Source organism: Syngnathoides biaculeatus, chromosome 6 (assembly GCF_019802595.1).
Source record: "Syngnathoides biaculeatus isolate LvHL_M chromosome 6, ASM1980259v1, whole genome shotgun sequence".
NCBI classification, from domain to species: Eukaryota; Metazoa; Chordata; class Actinopteri; order Syngnathiformes; family Syngnathidae; genus Syngnathoides; species Syngnathoides biaculeatus.
The window spans coordinates 20,580,216-20,606,767 of record NC_084645.1 but is presented as its reverse complement, the minus strand read 5'-3'; the positions used below and the strand labels follow the sequence as shown (position 1 = coordinate 20,606,767).

The 26,552-nt window shown below is 47.2% G+C and overlaps 2 protein-coding genes across 2 annotated transcripts; one reads left to right on the top strand and one right to left on the bottom strand.

Annotated features, from left to right (window-relative positions):
- Positions 1-255: 255 nt before the first annotated feature.
- Positions 256-14,405, bottom strand: LOC133502449 (lysine-specific demethylase RSBN1L-like). The gene is made up of 8 exons (XM_061823247.1): positions 13,678-14,405; positions 13,283-13,414; positions 11,616-12,268; positions 4,133-4,270; positions 3,802-3,944; positions 3,451-3,618; positions 2,761-2,872; positions 256-2,482 (listed from the first exon to the last, which is right to left on the bottom strand). The coding sequence occupies exons 1-8, from the start codon at positions 14,156-14,158 to the stop codon at positions 1,370-1,372; spliced, it is 2,940 nt and encodes a 979-aa protein (XP_061679231.1). The 5' UTR covers positions 14,159-14,405; the 3' UTR covers positions 256-1,369.
- LOC133502448 (uncharacterized) lies at positions 4,112-25,449 on the top strand. The gene is made up of 4 exons (XM_061823246.1): positions 4,112-4,240; positions 9,523-9,691; positions 20,159-22,799; positions 24,062-25,449. The coding sequence occupies exons 1-4, from the start codon at positions 4,227-4,229 to the stop codon at positions 24,784-24,786; spliced, it is 3,549 nt and encodes a 1,182-aa protein (XP_061679230.1). The 5' UTR covers positions 4,112-4,226; the 3' UTR covers positions 24,787-25,449.
- Positions 25,450-26,552: the final 1,103 nt, after the last annotated feature.

Sequence of the window (26,552 nt, the reverse complement as noted above, 5' to 3'; positions counted from 1 at the left end):
TCTGTGTCTTTCTTTGTAAATATCTCGTGTTTCAATGTGGGCACTTGTGGCTTATGTATGTACCAAATGGGATTTCCTTTACACGTACTGGGTGAGGCTTATAATCAGGTGCGCTCTGTAGGCCGGAAATTGCGGTATTTTCAAACATTTTCCACCCAATTTTCATGTAACTTCTGCACATTATTAGCCGTTCAAAACGGCAGAATGGATCATTTTCACGGTAAGCCATGACAACAAATATCGATGAGCCAAATCTATATTTTTGAACCATTTATTGAGGTTCTGATCAGAGTATAAATCACACTACCAAGTCTTAGCTTAGGAAATAAAATGTATTTACACTTTTAAAAAAAACATCTGTGTATGTTGGCCTCAAATAAAAACAAGACAGTTTAAATGATATAAATAAGTTCTATGGAAAATAAAACTCATCTTACAAAAAAATATATGCAATTTCTGTATAGATTTCCTCAGGTGGGCGCTAATATCTATTTATGCTGTACAGTTTTTGGTACATACAGTATCATTTACAGATCGGTGTTGGCTTGGAAGTCACGTCGGGACAAAAAAAAAAAAAAAAAAATGCATTTCTGGAGTGTTTGAAACCCAAATCTTAAAAAAAACAAAAAATGAAAACGTGAATCAGGAGAAGCTCGTTATTGTGTAGCCATTTCACTTTGTGGTTGTTCTAAAACGAAAGAGGGTTTCGTACCTTCGGGAGATGTTATTTAAAAAAAAAAAAAAAATTAACAATAATAATAATAATAATACGCCACGTGGCGCACACGCCGGCGGTACATTCGGGGAACCAAAAAGATTGCCAGGCGAGCTACTGAGCCGACATTCGTCTTCCTCCGTTTGAATATGCGGGAGTGCATCCTGCTCGCAACACCAGTCAGAAAAAGGTTCCGATGTTCTGCGTTCAAATTGAAATTTCAGGACGAAACGCACGTCGACCTTGACCGCAAAACCGGTTTGACGTTTCCGTTCCGTTTGCGCAAGTCGTCGCCCGGAAAAAGAACTTTTCAGGACAAAAACGCACGTCAAAACCTTGACGGCTGAACTTGATTTGAAAAGTGTCCAAATTTGTCAGTACTTCTTGCACGACGTCCACTTTTAGGCCTTTCTGTGACTCCTCCAGTCTCTCATCGGGTCAGCAACAGGTTCCGACAAAGACTGGAGGAGTCACAGAAAGGCGCAAAACGTGAAAGTGTTCACTTTCAGCAAGCGGCGCGGAAACTATTGAAACCTTGAACCGGACGGGCGAAAGGTTCTAAGTGCGGTTTCGGCTCATCCTGAAATGTTACTCGAAAGCCGAAAATCCCAAACTGGTTGTGGACAGTTTGGGGGGGGGGGGGGGACGTGACATTCATACAAGGAAGTCTTTGTGAGTTTTGAGGGCCTGCTGCTGCTGCTGCTGCTGCTGCTGCTGCTGCATTTGAGGGTCCGGAAGCGCCGGCCCGCTTTTCACTTTGTTCCCTTTGAAGGGAACCAGCGTCCGCGTGTCGGCGGGCTTGGCGTTGGCGTGATGGTGGAGGTGGTGGTGCGTTTTAAAAGAGAGCGCCACCGTCTGGCGGGCGTCCATCGGCTTGAACAGATCGAACGTGATGAGCGTCCTGGGGGGCTTCTTGGGCTCGGCTCTCTTGCCGTCCCGCCTGAGCTGAGCCGCCGGCTTGTCGGGCGAGGCCTTGGCGTCGGGCTTGGGCGCCGGGGCGTCCGACCGGTGCCCGCTTTTCTCCTTCTTGCCTTGCCAAGGTTTGTGTTTGCAGCCGTCTCGCGTCTCCTCGGGCCGGGAGTTGAGAGCCAAAACCGAGACTCCGATTCCTCCGCCTCCGCCGGGGTCCTTGTCCTTGTTCTTCCTCGCCGCCATGACCTCTGTCTTGACCTTCTCTTTTACTCTATGCTTCCTCTCCCGCTCTTTATTCTTGTCCTTCTTCTCCTCTTTACTCCTGTCCTCCTTCTCCCATCGCCCTCTCTCCTTCTTGGGGTTCTTCAGGTCTCTCCCCTCCTCGCTGTGGTTCTCCTTCCTGACCGGCGGAGGCTTTACGTCGGCGCCGGCTTCCGCCTGGACTTCGCCGGGACCATGTTCCTCCTGCTCCTTTTTAACCTCTGACCCCGGCTCCCCCATCAGTGCCCCCGACTCGTTTTCCTCCTTGCGGGACGACGGCGGCGACGGGAGCTCCTCCTCGGCCTCCTCCTCCAGTTTCGTCGCCTTTTCCTCGAGCTCCTCCTCCTCTTTGATCCGCGGCGCGACGTCGCCGGGCGCGCGCCTCTCCGCTTCCTCCTCGGCGGCGTCGCGCTGGTGGTACTGCTTGAGCCGGATGTGCCACGCCAGGCTGCAGACGGCCGACACCGTCTTGAACTGGTGGATGACGCCCCTGGGGATGAAGTAGATGTCGTCGTGGTAGAGCTGGATGCGGGCGTAGCGGATGCCCTCCCGCCGCAGCTGGTTCAGCTTGGCGTCGTCGATCCACTGGACGCACTGCGGACGCACGAGAGGGACCAAGTCGTATTAAAATGGCAAAACGCGAAGTCTGTCTGGAAAAACCATGCAGAGAATTTGCATCAACCGAGTTGAGTAGTTGATAGATGCGCGTATTTCAACTCGGAGGTGGCTAAATTATTGACGCCAAATAACCACATGAAACATGATCATTTGTTGGGCAGAGGTACTTGTGATGATGTCACAGCAAAAAAGTCCATTATCAAATCAACGAGTACATGTAGACGTTATTAGCGGCCGCCGATCCGTGGACGCACCTGAGACAGCGGCGGCTCGTGGAGGTCCAGCTGCAGCCGCATGACCACGTCGGGAAAGTCGGCGGCGTGGAAGCACACCACGTCTTTGGTGATGCGCGCGGGGGTGTCGCGCCTGCAAGACAAACACGCGCTCAGCATACCGACGCAAAAACAAAAGCCGGCGGCACAGCGCTGGCGATCCATCCGCTCAAACGCAGTCGCGACAGGATACGTTCGTTACCGCGGGGATGACGACACAAGTGGATTGCGCCGACGGTATTATAAAAACAAAACGTGTGTCGGTGGTCGGGAAAGGATGTTTGCGGAAACTCGCTTGAGGTATGTTCACGTCCTTTTAACACGATACGCCTTGCGAGCCATTCATAAAATGTTACGTAGCCTAGCAAGCTAGTGCTAGCACCCGCCGTTCTACTGAACAGAAGATCTGACCAAAGCAGCGAATTCCAACCTTTTTGGAGCCGAGGCAAATGCTTTACATTTTAAACAAACAAAAATGTCACAAAAAGGAGAAGCATTTTCGACCCAAATTCTCTTTTGCAAGCCGGGTAAATGAACATGCAAGATTCATAAAGAGAAAAAAAAAATGATGTAAGGGCACCTTTATAGGATGCGATAACCGACAAAAAATGCTGCGCCGTAAACGGGCCAAGAGATGGATGGGCGATTGGCGAGAAAAGCGCCCGCACTCACTCCTCCCCGCAGCGGACGGCCTTCAGCACGCCGACGGCGGCGGTCGTCTGTCTCTCGAAGCCCTGACCGATGTGGTCGGCGTGGGCCCGCGTGCGGTCCTCGAACAGCATCTCGCGGGGCTCGCTGGCTCTGGGGAGGTACTGCAGGTTTTTGATCTCGTTGGTGGACCTGTGACGCAAACGTGCGCGATGTTAACCGGGCACGGACGGGTTCTTCATTTTATGAGAGCATCGGCGGAGTTGTAGGTACACTTGGGCGACCCGAGCCGACCGTTTTGAACGGATGCACGCCAATGACGGAAAACCGCCACTTGAATAGAATGCCGGAGACGTTCCCAAAACCTGGACGCACCTTTTCCTTTTGAAGGGAGACTTGGGCATGTCGGCCATGGGGATCATCTGCTCCCCGGGTCGGACCCACATGATGGGGCCGTCGTCGCTCTCTGTGGGGCTCTGCAACCGAAGGCTGGAGAAGCTTCCCCAAGGCAGAGTCCGCTGTGGGGGGAGAGATAAACGACCAGCCGACGTGTCACGCAAACCGGAGCTTACTGAAGCTTGCAACATTTCAGCAACGTTCAGACCTGGTCACTTTGCAAGATCAAAAAGGTATTTTTGCTCATTATTGCCCTAAATTCTCCATTTGCTGTCGATTTTTGCAACAGAACGACCGAATCAATGACTACCGCCAAAAAGGGAGAATCCTCCAACATGCGGATGAACTCGGGGAAGTAGTCCCCGACCTCCTCGTCCACGGCGCCCACCAGGCTGACTTGCCGCATGGCCCCGGCCCGGTACGTTCCCTGGGAGTAAGTCCGCTTCACCTGAGGAGACGCAGACATTATTATTATATTCACTTTAGTTACATGTCAGAACATGACGGGAAATCAATTGATTCTACTCTACCCACCTATTAATAATTGAGAAATTTTTTTTTTTTTTTTTTAAATTTAACTGCTCTTACAAGCTTTAAAACACTGTAGCACCTACAAAAAGTGTTGTTTTTTTTTTTTTTTAAATGGAAGTAAATATGTGCCACCAGGATTTGAATTTGAATTTAAAGTGATGACATTTTCAATAGTTGCTACAATTTGCTGTCTGAAATTCACCGTCTGTGCCACCAGGCAGGGTTACTTCAGGTCACAACCAAACAGCCAGCCAATCGCAGTTACGCTTTCTTAGTCACGTGACGTCACATACTAAGAAAGCGGAACTGGATTGGCTGGCTGTTGGCTTCTGACCTGAAGTAACCCTGCCTTCTTAACATTGAATTTAGACAGTGAATTTTACACAGCAAATTGTAGCCGGTTGAATTGTTAACGTTGAAAAGTTACACTGAAATACAACTATTGAAAATGTGATGGCTTTACATTTCAAATTCAAATCCTGGTGGCACATCTTTACTTCCATAGTTTTTGTCTCTTCCAGCAGAACTCAAATGCGCTGCCCGGCAGGTTTTCGGCGCGTAAGTCCACTTTAAAAGCAAATGATGGCCTAAAAATCTGCACGCAAATGATTTGTTCAATGAAAAGCCCACAAGAACATTGTGCAAGTTCATGCTATTGTCACTCCATCTATTAGAGATAGACAGAGACAGACAGACAGATAGATAACCCAATAAATAAATAAATCGATAAATAAATGGGTAAATGAATGAATGGATTACATCACCATAATGTGTCATAAACAAACGATGACATCCATGGCAGTAGTTAGCATAAAGCTACACTAAATTTTGATTTAACAAATTTGCTTCAATAATGTTTATAATAATAAAAACTACAGCAACAAACCAGCTATCATAGGGGGTTCCACAGGGTTCAACTTTAGGGCCCCTGCTTTTCTCTTTGTATTTACTGTCCCTGGGATAGAAATATTAATGTTTATAATAATAAAAACTACAGCAACAAACCAGCTATCATAGGGGGTTCCACAGGGTTCAACTTTAGGGCCCCTGCTTTTCTCTTTGTATTTACTCTCCCTGGGATAGACTTTTTTTTTTTTTGCTCAAGTGCCATAATTGGGATAGGCCTCATTGCAGCGTAGAGACAGAAAAATCATTTTTCGATTGGACTCAATTGCGGACAAAAAAAATCCAACACATTTGACGTCATCAAATTGGTGACGCGTCATATGCACTTCTGCCCAAAACAACATGTATACGGTAAACACACAAAAATGCAGAAAATATTAATCATAACAAAAGCATACTCCGTTCTGAAGAGGCCTTTTGGGTTAAAAGGTGAAATGTCTTCAACAAGCGAACAGTTCTAGTTGCCTCCACTCAAGTGTTGAGGATTAACATGACAGAGAATCTGAAGCACATAATTCAAGTCCGTCCTCCAATTTCATAAAAGCACAAGCAAAACATAAGCAGCGGTTCAGAGAAAGGCAGAATTATTTGGAGCCCGACTACGACGTCCCGTCTTGCGACACGTTACGCTGTGGAATACACGATGAAACCGGCTTGTTGAATAGAAAAACATGTGCAGTACTACTTTACAACAACTTCATTCAACGGTGACGTGAACTTTTTTGTTTCTATGCTAATCCGTCGAATATACCTTCATACGGAACCCGTCAATGGTGCAAAAACATTTGAAGACGACTGTACACTGCTGAAATAATACCGAAATTTCTGGACTATAAGCCGCACCTGATTTTAAACCTCACCGGATACATTTTTAAAGGAAAAAAATTGTATTTGTACATACATAAGCCGCACCTGTCTATAAGCCACATGTCCCCACATTGAAACATGAGATATGTAACAAGAAATACGGGACACAGAAACTTGAAAGCTGCGTCATATGCGTTTCTTCTTGCATTTTCCGTGACGAAGCTGTGTTCATACTCATTTTATTCATGCGCAAAGTTGCATTAAACTTGCGTCTTCCTCGACACATAACATTCCACCTGTCTCAATCTTAGCTTTTCTGCTCGAGCGCCCCTGGCGGCCGTTAGAAAATAATCCGTAAATCAGCCGCATCATTGCATAAACCGGAGCGTGTGACAAACGTTGCGGCTTATTGTCTGGAAATTACGGTAAAATGTAATTGATGAGTCGACGCAAACTTAACTTTTCATCACATTACCGCCAATTGCAACAAAAAAAAAAACTGAGTATTTCTCAGCCCACTCAATGTGAAGACACCAGACTCCATGCGTGCTTTATTACGTACGCCGCCAGAACACACACTCGCGATTGTGCCACTCGAGAGCAAAAAAAAAAAAAAAAAAAAAAAAAAAAAAAACCAGAAAACAAAAGTGCGCCACTTGAAGCATGCAGTGTGAATTCAGCCTTTGTTAGATTTCTGGTTTTAGTTTGCGCTCCATCAGACTGCGAGCGGGTTCTAATACAACGAGAACAAGAGCTTTAGATGCAAGTCTCGTATTAGCCGTTTTCAGTGCGTTGAGGCCGGGACTCGCCGTCAAAGTGGATCCAAACGCTTTTGCGGCCCGTCGTGAGGACGGCAGCCAAATACCCCCCCCCCCCCCCACACACACACACACACTTGCAGCTGGCTTTGCCAAAAAATAAAAATAAAAAAATAATCGTCAGGGCATACGTGAATCCCGGAGCAGCTCAAGTAAGAAAATGTGCTCATAGTTTAGCGTCACCGGAGAGCCGACGCGCGTTGTCGTGTTGGTGCGGGGAAGCGGTGAGGTAATCTGATTACAAAACTCTACGAGGGAGACCTCGGCGGCAAAACGGGGCCCCTGGATGGAATAATTTTAGGCTTGTGTGACCCAAATGGATCCCTCTCAGTGAGCGACTGCACGGGAGGCACAAACCAAAATATAATTTCAGTGCAGTCGCATCCAGCCCCACGAAAGCAGCGCGCCGTCGTGGATATAATTAGACGCTTCGTAACGGATGGAGAAAGTGCTGATGTGTAATTTACATTCTTGCTTCTTTGAACCTTTTGCACATCGTTAAAAAAAATAAAAAAAATTTGCAGGACCTCTTTCTTGGAAATGTAAAACAAAAAGATTGAAAATGAGTGTTAGGTTCTGACACAGCTCTTTGCAAACATTTCACACATGACAGCAACATTAGCAAAAAAAAACTAACCACTGATTCTCAACCAAGACAATCACAAACTAGCACCTAAAAAAATTATTGTTGAAGCCAGAAGTTGACAAACGCCGTGCAAAAACACACATTTCATATTTTTGTCTCACTGTCTGAAGTCCCATCAGACTAAAACTCCCCCATTTCAGCTACGTCAGGCTCATCAAAATGATTTAATTTTGTTAAATCCCACAATAATGAGAGAGAAGTTGATATTATTTTCTTCGCGGTCAAAAGCTGACATACACAAAACGTACTATGTCTTTAAAGAAGACGTGGAAGCCCAGATGATGAGGTCATGGCCCTGGAAGCTCCCCATAGGTCAACTGACAACATGTGAGTTGATTGACGGCCCACCTGGGGATGCATTTAAGGCCGCACCTCAAAACACTCTGCTTCCTTGTTTGAAATCATGGGAAAAAGCAAAAGAAATCAACCAGGAAATCTGAGAAAAAAAATCGTGGAGCTCCACAAGTCTGCCTCATCCTTGGGTGCAATTTCCAGATGTCTGAAGGTGCCGTGTTCATCTGTTCAAACAATTATACGCAAGTGTCAACATCATGGAAATGTCCACCCATCATACGCGCTCAGGAAGGAGACGAACAGATTTTTATCTGAAATGTGGGAATCAAGACCTTGTGAAGACGCTGAACGAAGCGGGTAATAAAGTCCCATTGTCCGGGATTCCAGCAGAGTACTGTTAGAAGCTTGTGGAAGGATACACGTAACCTTTGACCCAAGTCATGCACTGTGAATGAAATGCTACTCCATACAAAGTAGATGTATGTAAACTTTTAACCTCAAAGAAAAAAAACGTCATTCTCACAAATTCGCTCTCTCATTATTGTGGCATTTAAAAAAAAAAAAAAGAAATAATTTCGGTGATCCTGACTGAGAAGAAACAGGAGAGGTTTAAAACTTCAGACAAATAATGAAATGTGTATTTTTCCACAGTGTGTTTAAACTTCTGGCTTCAACAGTAGTTAAAGTTTTAATAACTAATGAGTAATTTCCCCAAAAACAAGAAGCCACTACGACCCTCTGTACGGACTGAACATAAATTCAATCAAATTGTGGCATTCATTTGGCCGCACGATTAAGTTTGATTTCACGCATTCCATTCATTGAGCAGTACAACTTTGCCACGTACGTACACTTTTGAGCATCACTGCACATACTCAAATATTGACTACATTGGCAGCATTTTCTTCCTAAATAGTTCACACTTCATCCTGTTTACATGTTTCAGAAACTACAGTAAAGCCTCCATTCTTGAACGTCCCCATTTTCAAACAAATCTGTTTTTGAACAAAATTTCGACATTTTTTTGCTTGTTTTCGAACGAAAATTGGTACTTGAACACCCCGACAAAACTTGGAAATAACATATTGCGCGCGGTCAGACCAGCTGACCCACTTTGTTGTGAATTCGCAGCCTGTGTCCAAAGACGTGTTCCGGTAGTGACTGTTGTTTTTCTTCTTATGGAGGACGACCGTAATAACCCCAAATCATGGCTACAAAGAAGGCAAGTTGCTCGTTTAAAGTCATTCTGCACTTTTGTTAATAAATTAATAAAAAAAAAAAAAAAAAAACACATTTACAAGGCCGGGGGCCGAGTCGCTACAAATACAGAAATGCACTCCCAGCCTAGCGTACGCTACTATTAAAGCATACATTTTAAGCAAAAAATAAACATATTTCTTAATTTTTTTTTTTATTATACCAGGTATTTGAACTATACATGTGTTTCTATTATGCAGTTTATCATCAGGAAAAGCTAAAAAAAGAAAAAAAAAATGCTTTAAAAAGCCCAATTTTTTTAGGCTTGGAACGCATAATTTATTTTTCCATTCATTGTAATGGGAAATATCGACTCGGTTTTCGAACCGTTTTCTGGAACGGATTGTGGTCGAGAACTGAGGCAGCACCGTAATTGGTTTATGTCTCGACATTGTGAAAATGTCATTTACAGCGAAGCGCCGTTTCAAATTTCTTTTCCAGTATACAGCAGGCAAGCCCAAAGCAGCGTCGTGCCACGTCGTGGCAGGCAGCACCGAGGTCCACCAGAGGAGATGCGGCAGAATTCACAGCGAGAAGAGGCAAAAAGAAGTTTACCGACGCAAATCCCGTCGTCGGCATTCTCCCCACAGGGCAGACTGAATGCAGTACTGTACGTACACCCGTCAGTATTACTGCATGGTCTAGTTGTATGTGTTCCAGCGCCGTGTGGTACTGTAGCAAGTTTACAACGACCCAAATAGCGATGCGGCTTTCCATTAGCCCACCTTTAAGTGTTTTGTTATCATTTGACTCGTGGCAAAGGAAACGACGTGCTTTTAATTCGCTTGTTTTATGGACGCGCTTTGCAGTACACAAACATCCAGCGAAGGAGCAGGAAGCAGACACGCTTTGCCTCTCGAATTTTAAGCAATTTTCTCAAAGTGGCGCTATAGACGGGCACGATGGCTAAAATTACAATTCATGGGTCGTTTTTTTTTTTTTTTTTTTTTTTTAACAGGCTATCGCCATTTGGGTCTGGATCCCGTCACCGCCGATAAACGGGGGCTGAATATGAAGATGCGTGTAAAGATTTGATTGTAGTGAACTCAAAACTATTTCAACCCGAACTACTGTCGCACTGCACTAAACCTTTGAATGGCGATTCAACAACTCGGCGTTTGGGACAAGCTACAGTAAGATCCGAACTTTTGATTGACCGTCGGAGAGGAATTCGCCCAACAACGCTTTTGCTCGCTAGTCTGCGCTTGTTTAGAAGTGGACTGCATCACACGGAAAGCGAATTCTAATATTGTGTTTGTCCATCTGGTGTTGACAACGAAAACTGCGCTCAGCTGCAAGATCTCTAGGAGGGGAGCAGAAGCACCTCGAAAGGACGCGACACCCTTCTGAAGCTTCTTCTTTTCCTTTCGGCTTGTCCCGTACGGGGTCGCCACATCCTATCTCGCGCATCTTCCACTGTCCTGATGTCCACCCTCACCACATCCATCAACCTTTTCTTTGGTCTTCCTCTCGCTCTCTTCCCTGGTAGCTCCATCCTTACCATCCTCCTACCGATTTCCTCACTCTCTCGCCTCTGGACATGTCCAAACCATCGAAGTCTGCTCTCTCGATCCAACCTTGTCTCCAAAACATCCAACTTTGGCCGTCCCTCTAATGAGCTCGTTTCCGATCCTACCCGAGCTGCTCACTCCGAGCGAGAACCTCAACATCCTCCAGTTCCGCTTCCTGCTGACTCTTCAGTGCCACCGTCTCTAATCCGTCCATCGAGAGACTTTGCCCTTCATCCTAGCGGAGACTCCCCTCCCGCCAACTGTTCCACCCCGGTTGGACCCGTTTCTTCACTTCCTTACCACACTCGCCATTGCTCAAGAATTTGAAGTCATCCACCCTCGCAATCTCTTCCCCATCACGCACATATATTCTGTTTTACTTTGGCTAATCTTCATTCCACACTTCTGAATGCAATCCATCACAGCACGATTCACAACCACGAACACTTAATTGGTGCGTCCGATGTGAAATGTGGAACTGGCTCCACCCTTCCCCGATTGGCTCAAATCGATCGGCAGCGCCTCCTTTTTGTGGCGTCATTCACGCCTCGATCTTTTCTCACGGTCACAACGCACACGCTCCTTTATAGTCTACATATTCATAACTCTGTTCGAGGGTGAGGTGCCTAAACATGTCTGACTTCCAACGCGTTGCTATTTCTCCCCCCCCTCCGTGATCCATGAGACAGGCCAAGATTCACCGCCTAATATTTATGTACCAGTGAGAAATTCCAAAGCGATCGGCCGCCACTATCGACAGGGGGGGGGGGGGTGTTAGGGATGTCTTCACACAGATTTCCAAACGCGAAATTCACAGACGAGCTGGGCGGGACCTTGTTAAACGAAGGTATACGCCGGAACAGCTTTTGACCCAAGAAAATGTTCACACTATTGCCCGACGCTCATTTCCCAGTCAATTCTCATGAACTGTATTGGAAGATTTCCAATATGGACGCGTTCCAAATGTCGCTATAATGTTCCACCCGTTCGCAACCCGAGATGCCAACGCACGATAAACCTCACCTGAGTGTGAAAGTTGGCCATGGTGGTTGTCTCGATGTCCTTCTTGCCGAGCACCTCCATCTTGACCGGGGCGTTGGGGAACTTGTAGGAGAAGTAGTCCAGGAAGTCCGGGAGGTAGGACGCCGCTCCGTGGATGATGCCCATGACGAAACGCGCCGCCTGGGCGTCGTCCTCGCTGAACGACAGGGTGACGAACTCCTGGGCGAAGCGCTGCATCTCGGCCGGCGACAGGGCCGAGAGCTGCTCGCTGTAGGCGTGCGCCACCGACGCGCCGCCGTTGGCCTGCGTTTCCACGTGGATCAGGTGACCGAACTCCAGACCGGGAAGACTGGGCGTGGGCGTGCAGTGGAGCGGCGAGCTGTAGCCCAGTCTGTCCCTGACCATGGCGGGGACGGAAAGAGGGTCCTGGTGGTGCGCGACGCGATGCAGCCCCCCGCCGCCGCCGCCGCTGTTGCCGTTAATTCGGCTGAGGAACTCGGCCAATCCCAGAGAGACTCCGGAATAAACAGTCTGGCACGAGCGATGGTACATTTTGGGCCGGCCGTGCCGCTCTTTGGCTCGCTCGCCGTCTTTGTGCTTCTTTTTCTTCTTTTTCTTGAGCTTTTTGAGCAAGAGGTCTTCTTGGGAACAGACTTTGGGCTTCTCTGTGGGCTCTGGGAAGGAAGACAAGACGGGAAAAAATTGCTGCCGCTGGTATTGAATATTTTTACCACGCAGTATTCTACCGATTAGCCAAAGAGTCAAGACAATAAAAAATGATTTTACCGTGATAATGTCCATGTGAGGTGCCGGATGAATTTGGAATCTCCACATAAAAAATACTAAACTTTTTTTTGTTACGGAACCACAAAAACATGCTGTGACTATCAGGAAATAACCGGATGGCCCAAAGAAGCAGAACCCGCCAAAATGCGGAGACAGCGAGGATATTTCGATCGCCCTGTTCATTGACCGTACGCAAATGTCCATTGAGGTGACAGAGACTCTCTACACTTTGCTTTCTAACCATAAAAACATTTGAGGACATGGACATACGTAAGTTTTGTCGCAAAACACAATATTGCATATGCTGCATTGGTACAGCAGCCCCAGCCGGCCGGGTCCCGCTCAAGTTCTACCCACTTATTTTTGTGTGTGTGTGTGTGTTAAAGGTCATTTCCATTTTTAATTTGCTGTTAAATCCCCAACATTGCAAGATCGTCCACTAGCAATCCAAATTTCGACTCAATCCTCATGAAAGGTTATCGCAGAACCTTGCACAAAAATTTCGCCGTCGGGAGGGCCTTTGAGGAAAATATTTGATTTGGCTGTTAAAATGTCCAACGATTTCTTCTCTTGTTTTGCGTCCGTTTTAAAGTGACCCTCAAACGAACGAGCAGCTTGAAGCAAGCACGCTTTGCCTCTTCTTTGTTCTTTCCCTTCCCTCTGCGATGTTATATAAGTCCCGGAATTCTTTAAAGCGAGAGTGAAAACAGATGCTAAGGAATAATTAAAAGTGTTTTAATACATTCAAAGTGCGTTTTAAATTAACGAAACATTGCTAAGACCCATGTGAGGGTACAACTATATATATATGGATTTTCCCATAAATGGGGGTTGACTGTAGACATTATTTTTTTTTTTTTTTTCCAAAGCTTTGATGGGTGTCAGCGGTGCTTTTTGCGTACCTCTGTGAGGAGGGAAGCCCACTTGTCCGTTTTCCTTTGAAACGTCCCGTTCCGGCGGCACTTTGTGGTTTTTCCACTCTTTGCCGCTCCGGTCCTTCTTGCCGTCCCGCTCCTTGTCCTTGCCGCCGTGATCTGTGGCGAGAAAGGCGTGAGAAGTGACGCTCGTTCTTAAGACATAAAGAGAGAAACATTTCCACGTGTGAGTGGTCCCACATGCATTTACATCGGGGGGGGCTGACGCAGCCCCCGCATATCTCCACAACACGGTGGCCTTCGGCGCAAGCCCCCACGATTGTGTCCTATTTCAACAGATGTTCTCATCGGAAAACACGCCGGGAGTCTGTCGGGCAATTAGGCGGGGAAAGAGCGCGGAGAGCGGCGGGGCTCGGTCGTACCTCCGTGCGGCGTCTTCACCTCGCCGTTCTCGGGCTTTGTATGGCAGCTAGCGGGGCTGACTTTCTCCACAGCCGCGGCCGAACCGCGCTGCGCTTCGCCGCTTTTCTCCCTGTGTCGCTTGTCCTTCGCGCGTTTCTCTTTGGACGGCGAGGCGAGGAAGTTGCTTATTTTGAAGATTTTCCGGGCGGGAGTCGCGGCTCCTGGCACCGCCGCGGAGTGGCTCGCCTTGGCCGGCCCGAAACTCCATTTCGCTGGGCTCCCACAACTCGGTTTCCCGTTGTGTTTTTCCCCTGCGCACACCTCTCCGTTGACTTTCCGGTGCTTGGGCCGCTTCTCCTCCACGCGAACCTTCTTTGGCGGCGGGGAAACGTCGCTGGAAGACTGCGGTCGGCTCTCCGGCGGCCGTTTAGCTAACAGCGCTTGGGGGGAATTTGTTTGGCTGTTCGCTGCGAAATGCATGGAGTCCACGGCCTCGGCCATCTTGGAAGTTTCTATTTTTTACGACCAGACGTGACTGGTGCGTCAAAGCCGATCGGGGGAGGGGCTTAGATGCGACGTCAGCACGTCGAGAGGCGCAGGAACAACCCGGAAGTCCAACGTTAGACGAAAACAACAACAACAACAACAACACAAAAAAAGTCATTTCATCCATTTTCCAAGCCGCTTATCCCTATTTTTTTTCCCTTCAGACTCAGCCGTATTCATCGGTCACTTCTAATAAATGACTTCCGCTGAGACAAATTATTGTTAAAAAAAAAAAAAAAACTGAACCTAAAAAATAATATCACATAACGCATTCCTTTTAAAGAATTATAACAAAATAGACAAAAATAATAAGGCATGAATAAAACATTCAATTTTAATCAAATGTAGAAATATAGTGCTTCCTATCGTGACCACAAATAAAAATATACACACTAAAAACATGTTAAGAGTAAACATTTTATCAATTATTCTTTATTAACACAAGTGTTTTGGGATCTATCTATCTATCTATCTATCTATCTATCTATCTATCTATCTATCTATCTATCTATCTATCTATCTATCTATCTATCTATCTATCTATCTATCTATCTATCTATCTGTTTATTGTCACCAGTGGAAATGAACCGTTCGTAACCAGGGAAATTCGTATGTTGAGTCACGTTGACAACACATGCAATTCCTCTTACTGTCACGAGGAGGCAGTAAAGTAACGTGAAAAGCCGAAAGCGGATTTGTTGATGAAAAGCTGTCGTTGGTCCCGAGTCCTCCCTGAAATGTCCAGCAGTGACGAGACGTTCACTTTCAAGTTTTGGTATTGTCCAACCACAGGTAGTTCTGGGTTCGAATCTCAGCCTTTGGGCTTCCGCTGAGTTCTCTCCTTACTTTCTCCGGGTGGTCGAAATTGTCCCCAGGTGTGAGCGCGGAAGGGGAGCTGGCTGGAGACCGGTCCGAGGTTTACCTGACCTCTTAACTTTGCATAGGCTCCAGCTGACCCCTGACCCCAATGAGGACAATCATAGCAAATGGATGGAGGGCCGATTACTAGTAGGCCTCGAGGCATCTCCACATCTTTTCCCTCCACTTCTTCCTTTCATGTCAAACAATCTCCTAATGCAGTGCAGGTATTGAGGTTAGCGAACGCCGGGTCCGATCAGGCTTTATCTGGTGTCGGCTCGGCACAGTAAATCCGTCCCAGATGGGACGGGACGCGTCCCGTCGTTTTCAAGCGACCGGTCAGAGTCGTCCTGACACACGGTGAAAGAATGTCTCGTCTTATGAAGCATCGAGCCCGCGAGATTGTGTGACAAAAGACAAAAGATGAGGTGGGATACTTTTATGATCCGCGGGATGAAGACAGATATGAGTCCTTGTCCCCCCCCCCAACAATATCACTTTGATGGAGATGAAGTGGCCTGCAATGCCTGCAAGTGGAACGAATGGTCAGATGTTTGTTTTATCATTGTGGGGGGGTGGGTGGGGGGGGGGCAGTGTTTATACCTCCAGGACGGAGAGTGGGCCAAGACGTCTCACTGGGGGGAATTCAAAACAGTGTTCACCAGAAGGGCACCTTGACGACGACGACCCGAACGTCCTTAAATGGGTAAAAGCCTGCAGAGTGGTTATTAGTGGCAATTAACCGCAGCCGCACTCGGCCGTTGCCCCCCCCCCTCCCATTCCACTTAAGTGCACAAAGTATATTATTGCATTCCATCCATATTGTGTATCCCAAATAACTTTGCCTTAAAGTCCACTAGGTCAATGCCAGCGCCGTAGATGGTTGAACGGATTTAAAAAAAAAAAAATGGATATTGGAACACAAACAGTGGAGCAACACATGTAGACAAAATAATAAAACAACACATAGTCATAGACATATATATCTATCCTCTCCAAATACTGAATAATATTACGAGAATACTGAAGAGCTAGGACTGATTATACTGCCCACTGGTGGTCAAGTCATGCACACCACCGGCAGCAGCACAATGCCCATTGGATGTAATATAAATGCAGCCAAACATTCCTTTACCTGCTATTGACATATGTCGATATTGTATATTTCTATAAAGTGCAATATTACCTAACAGCTCAGTAAGCTGCATTTGTAAGTTTTTTTTTTTTAATCACTTGTTTTTATTTCATTTTTTTCCCCACACATGCACCTTATGGAGAAGCACTCATCATTTCGTTGTATGCATATAATGACATTAAAGGCTTTTGATTGGTTTTGATTTGATTGATTGATTGTTTGTTTTTGTAGAGGATAAAGAATACATGCGCTCGTATTATTGGTATATTGTCCGTCTACTCGTGTTGCTGCACTGTTTGTGTTCAAATATCAGTTGCTCGACAAACATCGCTGCGAGGTTTGTGAGTTGCTCGTTTATGGCGTTTCGTATCACGCGTGAGCATGAAGCTCGCGGACTTTCGCGAGGCGCAGTTCCGGTTAAATACAGACGCGATCGTATTTGTTGTATGATTGATTTTACAGGAAAATTCAACTGGGAGTGGCAATAAACATTTTTTGGAAGACGTGTCAGCCATCTGCCAAACTCCTGCCGAAAGTGTTGCTGCACTCGTGGATGGCATTTTTGTTCGCAACTCGAGCGACCGCTCATATCTCAAAAAGTCACAAGTCAGGCTCGCCGGGAGTGGAGCGACCACTCGTTTCGCGGAGGCCTACGAGCTCCAATCTCCTTCCCAGTTGATCTCTTTTGGCTTCCCACACTTGGGGCCAAACGGTTTCCTTTGTCATTATTAGAAAGACAGCTGAGAAACGTCTCCGGCCTCGCGTCGTCATAACGACCGGCGAGCCGGGCGGGAGGCGGAAAACAACAATTTGAAAGGTCACCGCAGGCGGGCTTGAAGCGGGAGACCGCCGCCAAGGCTCATCCGTCCTCGCGAAGTGCTCATCCTCACGGATGGCGTACCCACCTCCCGCATTCTTTGCCTGGAAGCTCACGCGTTATACAAGTGGAAATGAATGAAAACAAGCAAAAGGCGCGATGTCGCAATGTTCACGCAAGTGGAAAAACACATTCCCTGGATCTGCACCATCTGCCGGAGCCGCACCAAAATTTTATGGGCTCCTCTTGGCCGGGGCGACTCCCCCCCCCCCCCCCATCGCAAACACATCAATAAGTGGGTGATAAAAACATAACGTTGCTGGGCGGAGGCGAGCAGACCGTTAAAATACTTCAACAAACACGGCAACGCGAATACGCAGCGAGCTCACTCACGAAGCCACCGGAGGCTCACTCGTCTAATCGCGAGGCGAAAACAAAATAAAAATCCAATTCCGGCGAAATTAAATTAAATTAAACGCCAATACGGCGTGAATTGTGGAGCCCCCCCCCCCCCCCCCCGAGACTCGCGACTCGCTGATCTCATCTCTACATTAAAAACAATACATTCTAAAAGTAAAAAAAGAAATACATTCGCATAAGTTAAAACGAAATCCAATGCAACAAAAAATCCTTCCATGCATCCATCCATTTTCTGAGCCGCTTATCCTCACAAGGGTCGCGAAGAGTGTCATCAGGCGGGAGGTAAGGGAAACCCTGAACTGGTCGCCGGCCAATCGCAGGCCACATGGAGACAGACAACGGTCGCACTCACAATCACACCTCGGGGCAAGTAATCCATCAATCCATTTTCTTTGCCGCCCATCCTCACAAGGTCGCGGGGAGTGCTGGAGCCTATCCCAGCTGTCAACGGGAAGGAGGCGGGTAGACCCTGAACTGGTCGCCAGTCAATCGCAGGGCACGTGGAGACAAACAGCCGCACTCACAATCACACCTCGGGGCAATTTAGGGTGTCTTATTAATGTTGCATGTTTTTTTTTGGGGATGTGGGAGGAAACCGGGGTGCCCGCCCGGAGAAAACAAACTCCACACAGGGAGGGCTGGGATTGAACCCAGGACCTCAGAACTGTGAGGCCAACGCTTTTCCAAGCTGAGCCACCGTGCTGCCGGAACAAAAAAATACACAGAAATAAAATCAATTCTACCCACAAAAAAAAAAAAAACACCCCAGTACACACGAAGATTAATAACCAGCGAGAGAGATTGACTTGTCTCAAATATTAGCAGAGCAAATTAAATGAGTCATTTATGCACTACCGGTAATATAATTTCATTAAACAGCAATAGCACACAAAGGGATGCATATTGTAAATAAAGACCCTCAAACGAACGAGCAGCTTGAAGCAAGCACGCTTTGCCTCTTCTTTGTTCTTTCCCTTCCCTCTGCGTTATTTTTATTCATATATTGATACAGTAAAATAAATTCAAACAAAATGTATTACAGTAAAACTTATTATTAATTATTTGTACATTGATAAGATGCAATAAAACCCATTTAAAAACAAACTAAATGAATTAAAACTGAACACAACTAAATGAAAACGGTGAGCTTGGCAACCAGAGAATGAGTAAATAAAATACAAGGTAAACTGAAAAACTATCCTTCAATTTTCTGAACCGCTTATCCTCATAAGGGTCGCGGGAGAAATGGAGCCTATCTTAGCTGTCATCAGGCGGGAGGGCACATGGAGACAGACAACAGCCGCACTCACAATCACACCTACGGGCAATTTAGAGCGTCCGATTAATGCTGCATGTTTTTGGGATGAGGGAGGAAACCGGCGTGCCCACCCACCCAGAGAAAAGCCACGCAGGCAGAGGGAGAACATGCAAACTTCACACAGGCGGGGGCCGAGATCAAACCCAGATCCTCAGCGCTGTGAGGCCAACGTTTTACCAGCTGATCCACCGTGTTGATTTTCTACTACAGTAATGAAAAAAATTCATACAACTACATAGGATTTAAAACATGCATCATCTTTATTGAACTCATCGTTTCCACTGCGCTACCAGGGGGGGAAAAAAAAGGTTGAATACAACCAAGAAACTGTCATGAAAAATGATTGCACGAAATTTTGTCTTGCGTGTCACATCTGCAAAATCTGAGAAACGCGTACAACGTACTTTATGACGGCCTCCGATTATATTTGCATGACATCACGTCGCGGGAATGTTTCCTGAGCGGGTCTCCATTGGACAACGTGACCCTAATTATGGCGAGCGGGAATATGATCAGGTGACATTGCACGGACACACGGGAACGTGGAAAAGGCCACCGACGGCGCTCATTTGGACGTACGGCGAAGAGGAAGTAGTACGAGGACATTTGACCGGAGTTACCGCAAAAGCTAAAGCCGCACAATGCCGTTCAGAACAAGATGAATCCAAACTTTTTCCAACCTACGAACCCTACGACTCGATCGATTTAAAAAAATTGAGAGTGAAAATAAACAAAGAAATAAAGTTGCACAAGTGTACACACCCTCTTTGAACTGGCCATGTAGCTGTATTCATAATGAACCAATCAAATGTAACTCAGGTTAAACAGGAGTCAGCACACACTTGCCACCTCAAATAAAGTTCAGCTGTTCATGTGGTTTTTGCCTGACACACACAAAAAGAGCAAAAAAGCCTACTAGAACATCGTGCGCTGGCTCCCATTCTCAACATGGCCAAATCGAAGTTAGAAAAGGGTGTGCACACTTGTGCATCCGCACGATCTCAGTCGTTTTCTTAACTTCCTCTCGTTTGTAAACCAAGCTTACTTGTGTTTAATTTTCCAGAACTGCACGCGGACTCCAAATTTCACCTTTCGCGGGCAGGTGTGGAACGTCGGCTCGCGGTCGAGCGTCCCGTCCTATCGCGAAAATCGTTTCCTTTTTTTTTTTTTTGGGACGGAATCTGCCATAATGACGTGAGCACATACGGCAGCCTCCTGTTCCTCCGAGCTTCTCAATCAAAACGTTTGGCTCTCCGCTTCCCTCCCGGTCCAGTCGAGTGCTCCATCACCGCCCCCGCCCCCGCCCCCTTTGGCTTATCTTCTCCCGCCCACCTCGCCTCCTCCTCACTGACTAAATAAGTTGGCTCTATTTTAACTCCGCCGCCTCTCATCCTCTCACTCTCGCAGCCCCAGATGGAGTTCACGGCGCTGTGCACGTTTTTGATCTCGCTGGCCTCCTCCGGCCTCTCCCGGGAGGGGAACGAGGGGTCCGGGTCGTGCGTCGCCACCCTGCGGGCTGGGGCGGCGTGCGGACCGGGGCGGGCCGGCTGCCCTTACGTCTTGAGCCTGCCGCCGATGACCGTGCACCTGCCGAAACAGCTCGGGGATCTGGAGAAGCTGCTGAAGGACCTGCAGACGCTGAAGGACGACGTGGACCAGTTGAGGGAGATGTGCGGCGACGGCGGGGTACGCCCGGACATCAGGTACGACGTGGAGGGACACTCTCAGACACGAGATTTAGACGCGAGGGACAGGCCGGGAAAGACGGCGGCAGGTTCCGTGTGCGCTCTAGAAACGGGCGGGAAAGAAGCAGCCGCGAAAGAGGCGAAGGGAGAAAATCAACAAGCCAAGCGGGATAGCGGAGGAAAAGAGACGGGAAATCACCGAGAGCGTCAAGTGCGGCCGGACGACAAAAGCGCCGAGGAGAAAAAGACACAAATAAAGATGCTGCAGAACCACGGGAGGCAGGATCAAGGGAAGATTTGCGAGGAGAAGAAAAAGGAAATGGAAAAGGGGAGAAAAGCGGGGAAGATTCATGAGAAGCCAAAACAGATTGCAAGCAGAGGACTCCAGGACAAAAGCGGGTCGAACCAAAAAGACGGGGAGGTGGACGGAGAAACCGAGAGAGGGAAACAAGCGGAGGACGTGCAGAGCGACGGCGACGGAGGCTCAGCGCCCAGAAGAGCGACTCAGACGACAGACTTTGTTTCAATCAGCTGGGCTCCTGCCTTGACGTATAGCTCGACTCAAAGCCCCCAGCTGGCGGACTTGGATCAGGCTGAGAGTATCACCTCATCTCTTCCATCTCCTCCCTTCTCCAAATCCACTTCCCAATCCTTCCCAGTTATTAGTCCAGAAAGAACTCAAACAACTACGACTGAATCAAGCCCCGAAAGCAGTCTCTCGGATTTAACGAGTTACCCAAGCTCAAGTCCAGGCGGGATCATTCCCTGGAACGACCTTCACACCACTCTTTCCCCCGAGGCCGCAGAACCTCGCAGGTGGACGAGCGTCGACGCCGGCTTGAAGGGCCCGCGGGGCCTGAAAGCCGAGTCGGAGGCAAAGCGGGAGCCTGGAACGAACCGTGACGCAAACGAGCCAAAGGACCCCGAGCGCGACAATAAACCGAACGTTCAGACAGAACAAAAAATGTCTCACCTGAAAAACAAAGCAGAGATGAAACTGAAACCTGGGAATGAAACAAAAAGGCTGCAAATTCAAAAAGATGATAACTGGGGAACTGATCCCCACCTCAAAATCCAAAAACCAAAACATGGTCAAGACAAGACAACTCATCAACAGCAGGTAGCAAGTGACCAACAAGCAAGACCCGCGGCCAACGAAGAACCCGAATCAAGCCAAAAGCCGATGTCGAACAAAAACTCGAAGCCTAACAAAAGACCCGTTCGTCCATTTAAAACCAGCAAGATTGACCAAAAGAAAAAAAATGACAAAAAGGTCAAAACTGACACAAAACAAAAAGTGGATCAAAACAAAGAAAAGCAACATTTCACACAAGAACTACAGACAGACTCCGAAAAAACACAAAAACCGACGGAATCGCTTCATTCTAATTCTTCTGGAAACTCTGAGTCACATAACACATTTACAGCTAATCCCGGTCAAAGGCTGACATCCAGCCGGAAAATTCCCAATATTAACACAAAGCCCAAAACTGGTCAGTTGCCCAAACCTAACCAAAAGCAGCCCAAACCTGCGAGGGACCAAAACACGAAAGCTAACGAAAACCCGAAAGCCAGCCAAGTACTTCCTGATACTGACCACCAATCTGTGTCTCATCAAAATCCTGGTGAGAACTCCAACAAAGGATCTGAGGCCTGGGCTCCGTCAAGACCACCAACCGGCAAGACGCTGGAGCCAGGTGCAACACCAGCTGAACCAAAACAGAACACCACCATCAACCAACCACATCATTTTAGTCAGACGAAAGGCAGTTTCTACAATGCTCACCTCCCACCTGCTCCCAGTCCTGTTCCACGGACAACTGATGTGACTCATTCCCGAGTGGACACAGAGTTCCAGGCCAGCACGATGAAAACCTTCACGCCAATGACCTCCGAGAACCAAACAGTGGGTCCAAACAGTGGCGTGGTGTCTGATCTGACGCCACAAACAACCAACCACCCACCGCTGGATCCAAGATCAACAAGACCGATCCGAGTTTACAGTGTTATTCCGAGCACCAATCCAGCCCCCACTGAGCCGAATTTGCATGCTAGAGATGAAACAGCACCCCCCCAAAAGACCATTCGACCCCTTTCTTCCGGTGCCCAGACCACCTCCAGCTATGACTTCGGTTCAACGACCACCACTGACGCCGAGGCCCGACCGGCCGCCAAATCGACGACGTCAAGTGCCCGCGAACTGCGCGTCAAAATCAAGCAGGTGGCTGCTGCGTTCTTTAACGGCAGCCAAGTCGGTCCGAGCAGAAGACCGCCAGTGGGCAGGCGGCCCGAAGGTCTACCAGAGGCTAATGACGGTGAAAGCCGGCAACCCGGTGGAAGACTGAAGCTGAGACCATCTGAACGTAAGAGACTCCGTTTTTCACATTCCAAAGTTGAATCCGCTTTGCGGGTCTTAGCGTCAAACCAATATTGGTGAAGTCCTAACATTGGCAACTTTAGTTAAGTCATGTATCGGGGACTCCCTCGCCTCGGAGCCAAATTACCTACGGGGGTGCTTGGTTCATGACAAAAGTTCTGTTCCTTGGCAGCCATGGAACCTGAAATTATACATCACCCCGTCACGTTGTGAGAATCAGAAACATTATCAGCTTTATTGTGACAACACACCAGGAGTTTGTCGGTGCCGCCCTGGAACAAACAAACTACCAAGAACAAAGAACAAGAAACATTCAGTTAACGGGAACAATTCCAATCACTAACACAGTAGTGAAGTCCTAAGTACAGTACATATTTTGTATGAAAGACATTTCCAGGCCATAAATGTACAACAATTAAATGAAAACCAGCAACCACGGTGGTAACTGTACGACAAGGTATTCTTACAGGTACGCAAATTAGTTCATTGGACAGCATTAGTGTCATGAGTCAGGAATGTCAAAAACTGACAACCCCACGCAATAAGCCGTTTGCTGCGTGTACCATGTATTGTACACTAAACGTACATTAAAAGTACTCCCAAACATGTCAGATTGTGAGGGCCTCTTCGGTCCAAAGTCCTCTCCAGGTCGCCCCTTGGGATTCTTCGTCGGGTTTAGGTCTAGGCTCAGGTCTGGGCCATTTAAGCCTTGATTTCTTCTGGTGAGGTGATCCTTTTGTTGTTTTATGCCCTTTGACCTCGTAATTCTTATACTCCACATCATTCGTGAACTCTAAAGGTTTTATGTCAGGACCTTTGAAAACCGTACAACTCCTGTAGTTTATTCACTATTTGAATCAGACCTCTTAAGTTTCTTGCTTTCAAAAAAACAAAACCCTTCAATTTGCTTGGATCTAGTAGTAGTGTAAACCATGAAATAGTGTTTATGTCTCATCCATCCATTTAAAAGCGAGCCATTTTCTATTAAACGACTCAGACCGAATGGATCCGTCACGTAGGTCCACCCTCGGGTTGTAAGATTTGGACTTCTTTTATGGTCAGAAAGTCGTGTTCCACTTGTGACCTCGCTCTAACAACAGCTGCTGGGTGAGTTATTTTGTTCATCGGGGCACGATAAATAGAAATGTTTTTTTAGGAACTGGACTTGGGACACCTGTGCTTGAAAGCAGGGACCCTTGCCAATAAAAGACAAGCCCGGAATTTAAGATTCCATCTGATACTCTTCAGGTGCAGTTTCCGTGGTGAAGAGGGATTGCTCAGACCATTTAATCACAGGCAGGGTGATGAAGAGCGGCATCTACCGAGTGACTCCAGATCCCCACACAGGCGGCAGTTTTCTGGTCTTGTGTGACATGGAGGTGCAAGGCGGCGGATGGACCCTCCTGCAGCTGCGGCAAGACGGCGGCGTCGGCTTCAACCGCACCTGGGTCGAGTACCGATCGGGCTTCGGGGAGCTGCTGAACGGAGGGGAGTTCTGGCTGGGGAACCAAAACATGCACCTCCTGACCCGGGACAGGGACATGACCCTGCGGGTGGAGCTGGAGGACTTCTCCGGGGTGGCCGGGTACGCAGAGTACGAGCACTTCAGGGTTGCGAGTGAGAGGATGCGCTACAGGCTGACGGTGGGGGGCTATTCGGGCACGGCGGGGAACGCGCTCCGATTCGGTTCCAGTTACGACCACAACAACCGGGCCTTCACCACCCCAGACCGGGACAATGACCGATACCCATCTGGGAACTGCGGGGCCTACTACAGCTCCGGCTGGTGGTTCGACGCCTGCATGGCTGCCAACCTCAACGGAAGGTACTACGTCGGGAAGTACAAGGGGGTCCGGGACGGGATCTACTGGGGGGCCTGGCACAATATTTCCACCGAGTTCTACCCCACAAATGAAAGGCAGTCCTTTAAAACAGTTCGGATGATGATCAGACCGAAGGGATTGTTTTCATGAACGCGTTGTCGTGATCATACACCACTCACAACCCCCCCAAAAATACTGTTTGGCCTAAAGTGACTTCACCTTTTTGAAGGTTTAAGTGGATTTTCGGGTCATCCAGAAATGTTACTCCGAAGCCAAATACCTGATCTTTTACTAGTTGCGTATCTTCATATCAACAGCAAGTCAGCTTGCACCGCTCAATAAGAACTCATTAACGAGACGGTACTCAAGACACACCTCATTGACTCCGCGGAGCAAGAGCGCCTCCTAGCGGAAGGTTTTCACGCTGCACTAAATTGAGTGCTGATAAAACAGGGTCCTTGTTTTGGAATATTAAATATTGGTAGGAAAAAGTGATCGGTTCTGAATATAAAACAAAAGAAAGCAAAACAAAAACCAAGTCCGGTGGTAATGGAGAACCCCTGTAATGTGATAATTGAGGATGTACATAGTGTTCTTTTCATTTTTCTTTTTTTTTTACAAAAGTGACATATATTACGTTTCAAACCAGTGTGCAATTTCTTGTAATTGACTATTTTACTTATATTGATGAGTGATCAGATGTTGCTCGAAAGTGTACGAAAGATTATTTGAGTTTTTGCAACTTTTGACTTTATACCAAAGAAGAAACATACTGCAAATTAAAGCGGAAAATGAGAAATGAACAAAGTCTGGTTTGGTTTTTTTGAATATTATCCCTTCTTAAAGGCAATGAATTTCATTTTTAAAATGTGAACCACTCACGCTCAACATGTATTTTGTGCCATTTTTCATGAACTCGCCTACTCAGGTATACGATAACAAAAGCAAAGTACTTGCACCGAGAGCCACAAGTCAAGGAAATATTGATCAGGAAATTAAAAAAAACAACAACAACTTGTCAATTTCATGTGGAGTTCAACGACACTTTCCTCATTTGCAAAGTAAAATATAGATTTGGACTACTCAAAATTAATTTCCACCTTTTGAAATGTTTTGTTAAACTATTACTACTTCTCTCTTGGGTATTAATCTAACTTTTAATACTAAACAGAAATATTTTTTATAGTACTTAGTCACTTTCTTAGTAATTTTTGGATATTTAGATCACCTTAGGCGGCGCAGTGCCTCAACGGTAAAGTGCTGGCCCCAGGGTTCGATCCCGGCCTCACCTGTGTGGAGTTTGCATGTTCTCCCCGTGGCTGCGTGGCTTTTCTCCGGGTGGGCACCGCGGTTTCCTCCCACATGCCAAAAATATGCAGCATTAATTGGACACTCTGAATTGCCCCTAGGTGAGATTATGAGTGCGGCTGTTGGTCTCCATGTCCCCTGCCATTGGCTGGGGACCAGTTCGGGGTGTACCCCGCCTCCTGCCCGTTGACAGCTGGGATAGGTTCGGGCACTCTCCGCGACCCTCGTGAGGGTGAGGATAAGCGGCAAAGAAAATGGATGGGTGGCAGTTGAGCTGTAAAGTGTTGGCTTGACAGTTCTGAGGACCCGGGTTCGATCCCGGCCCTGCGCCTGTGTGGAGTTTGCATGTTCTCCCGTTTCTCGGCTAAGCAGTTAACTGCCTCAGACACAAAATGAAGAAAAATTACTTCCTGTGATTATTATATATTACATTATTACTAAAACTATACCAGAGACAAATTCTTTGTGTGTTGTTTACATGCTTGGCCAATAAAGTTGATTCTGAAAACGGCCCCTCAAAACGTACTTTCGGGTATCTTGTCACTGTTATATACAGCCTCCGAGTCCGTATTATCAATCTTAAAAATTCCGGTACTCTTTTTATAATA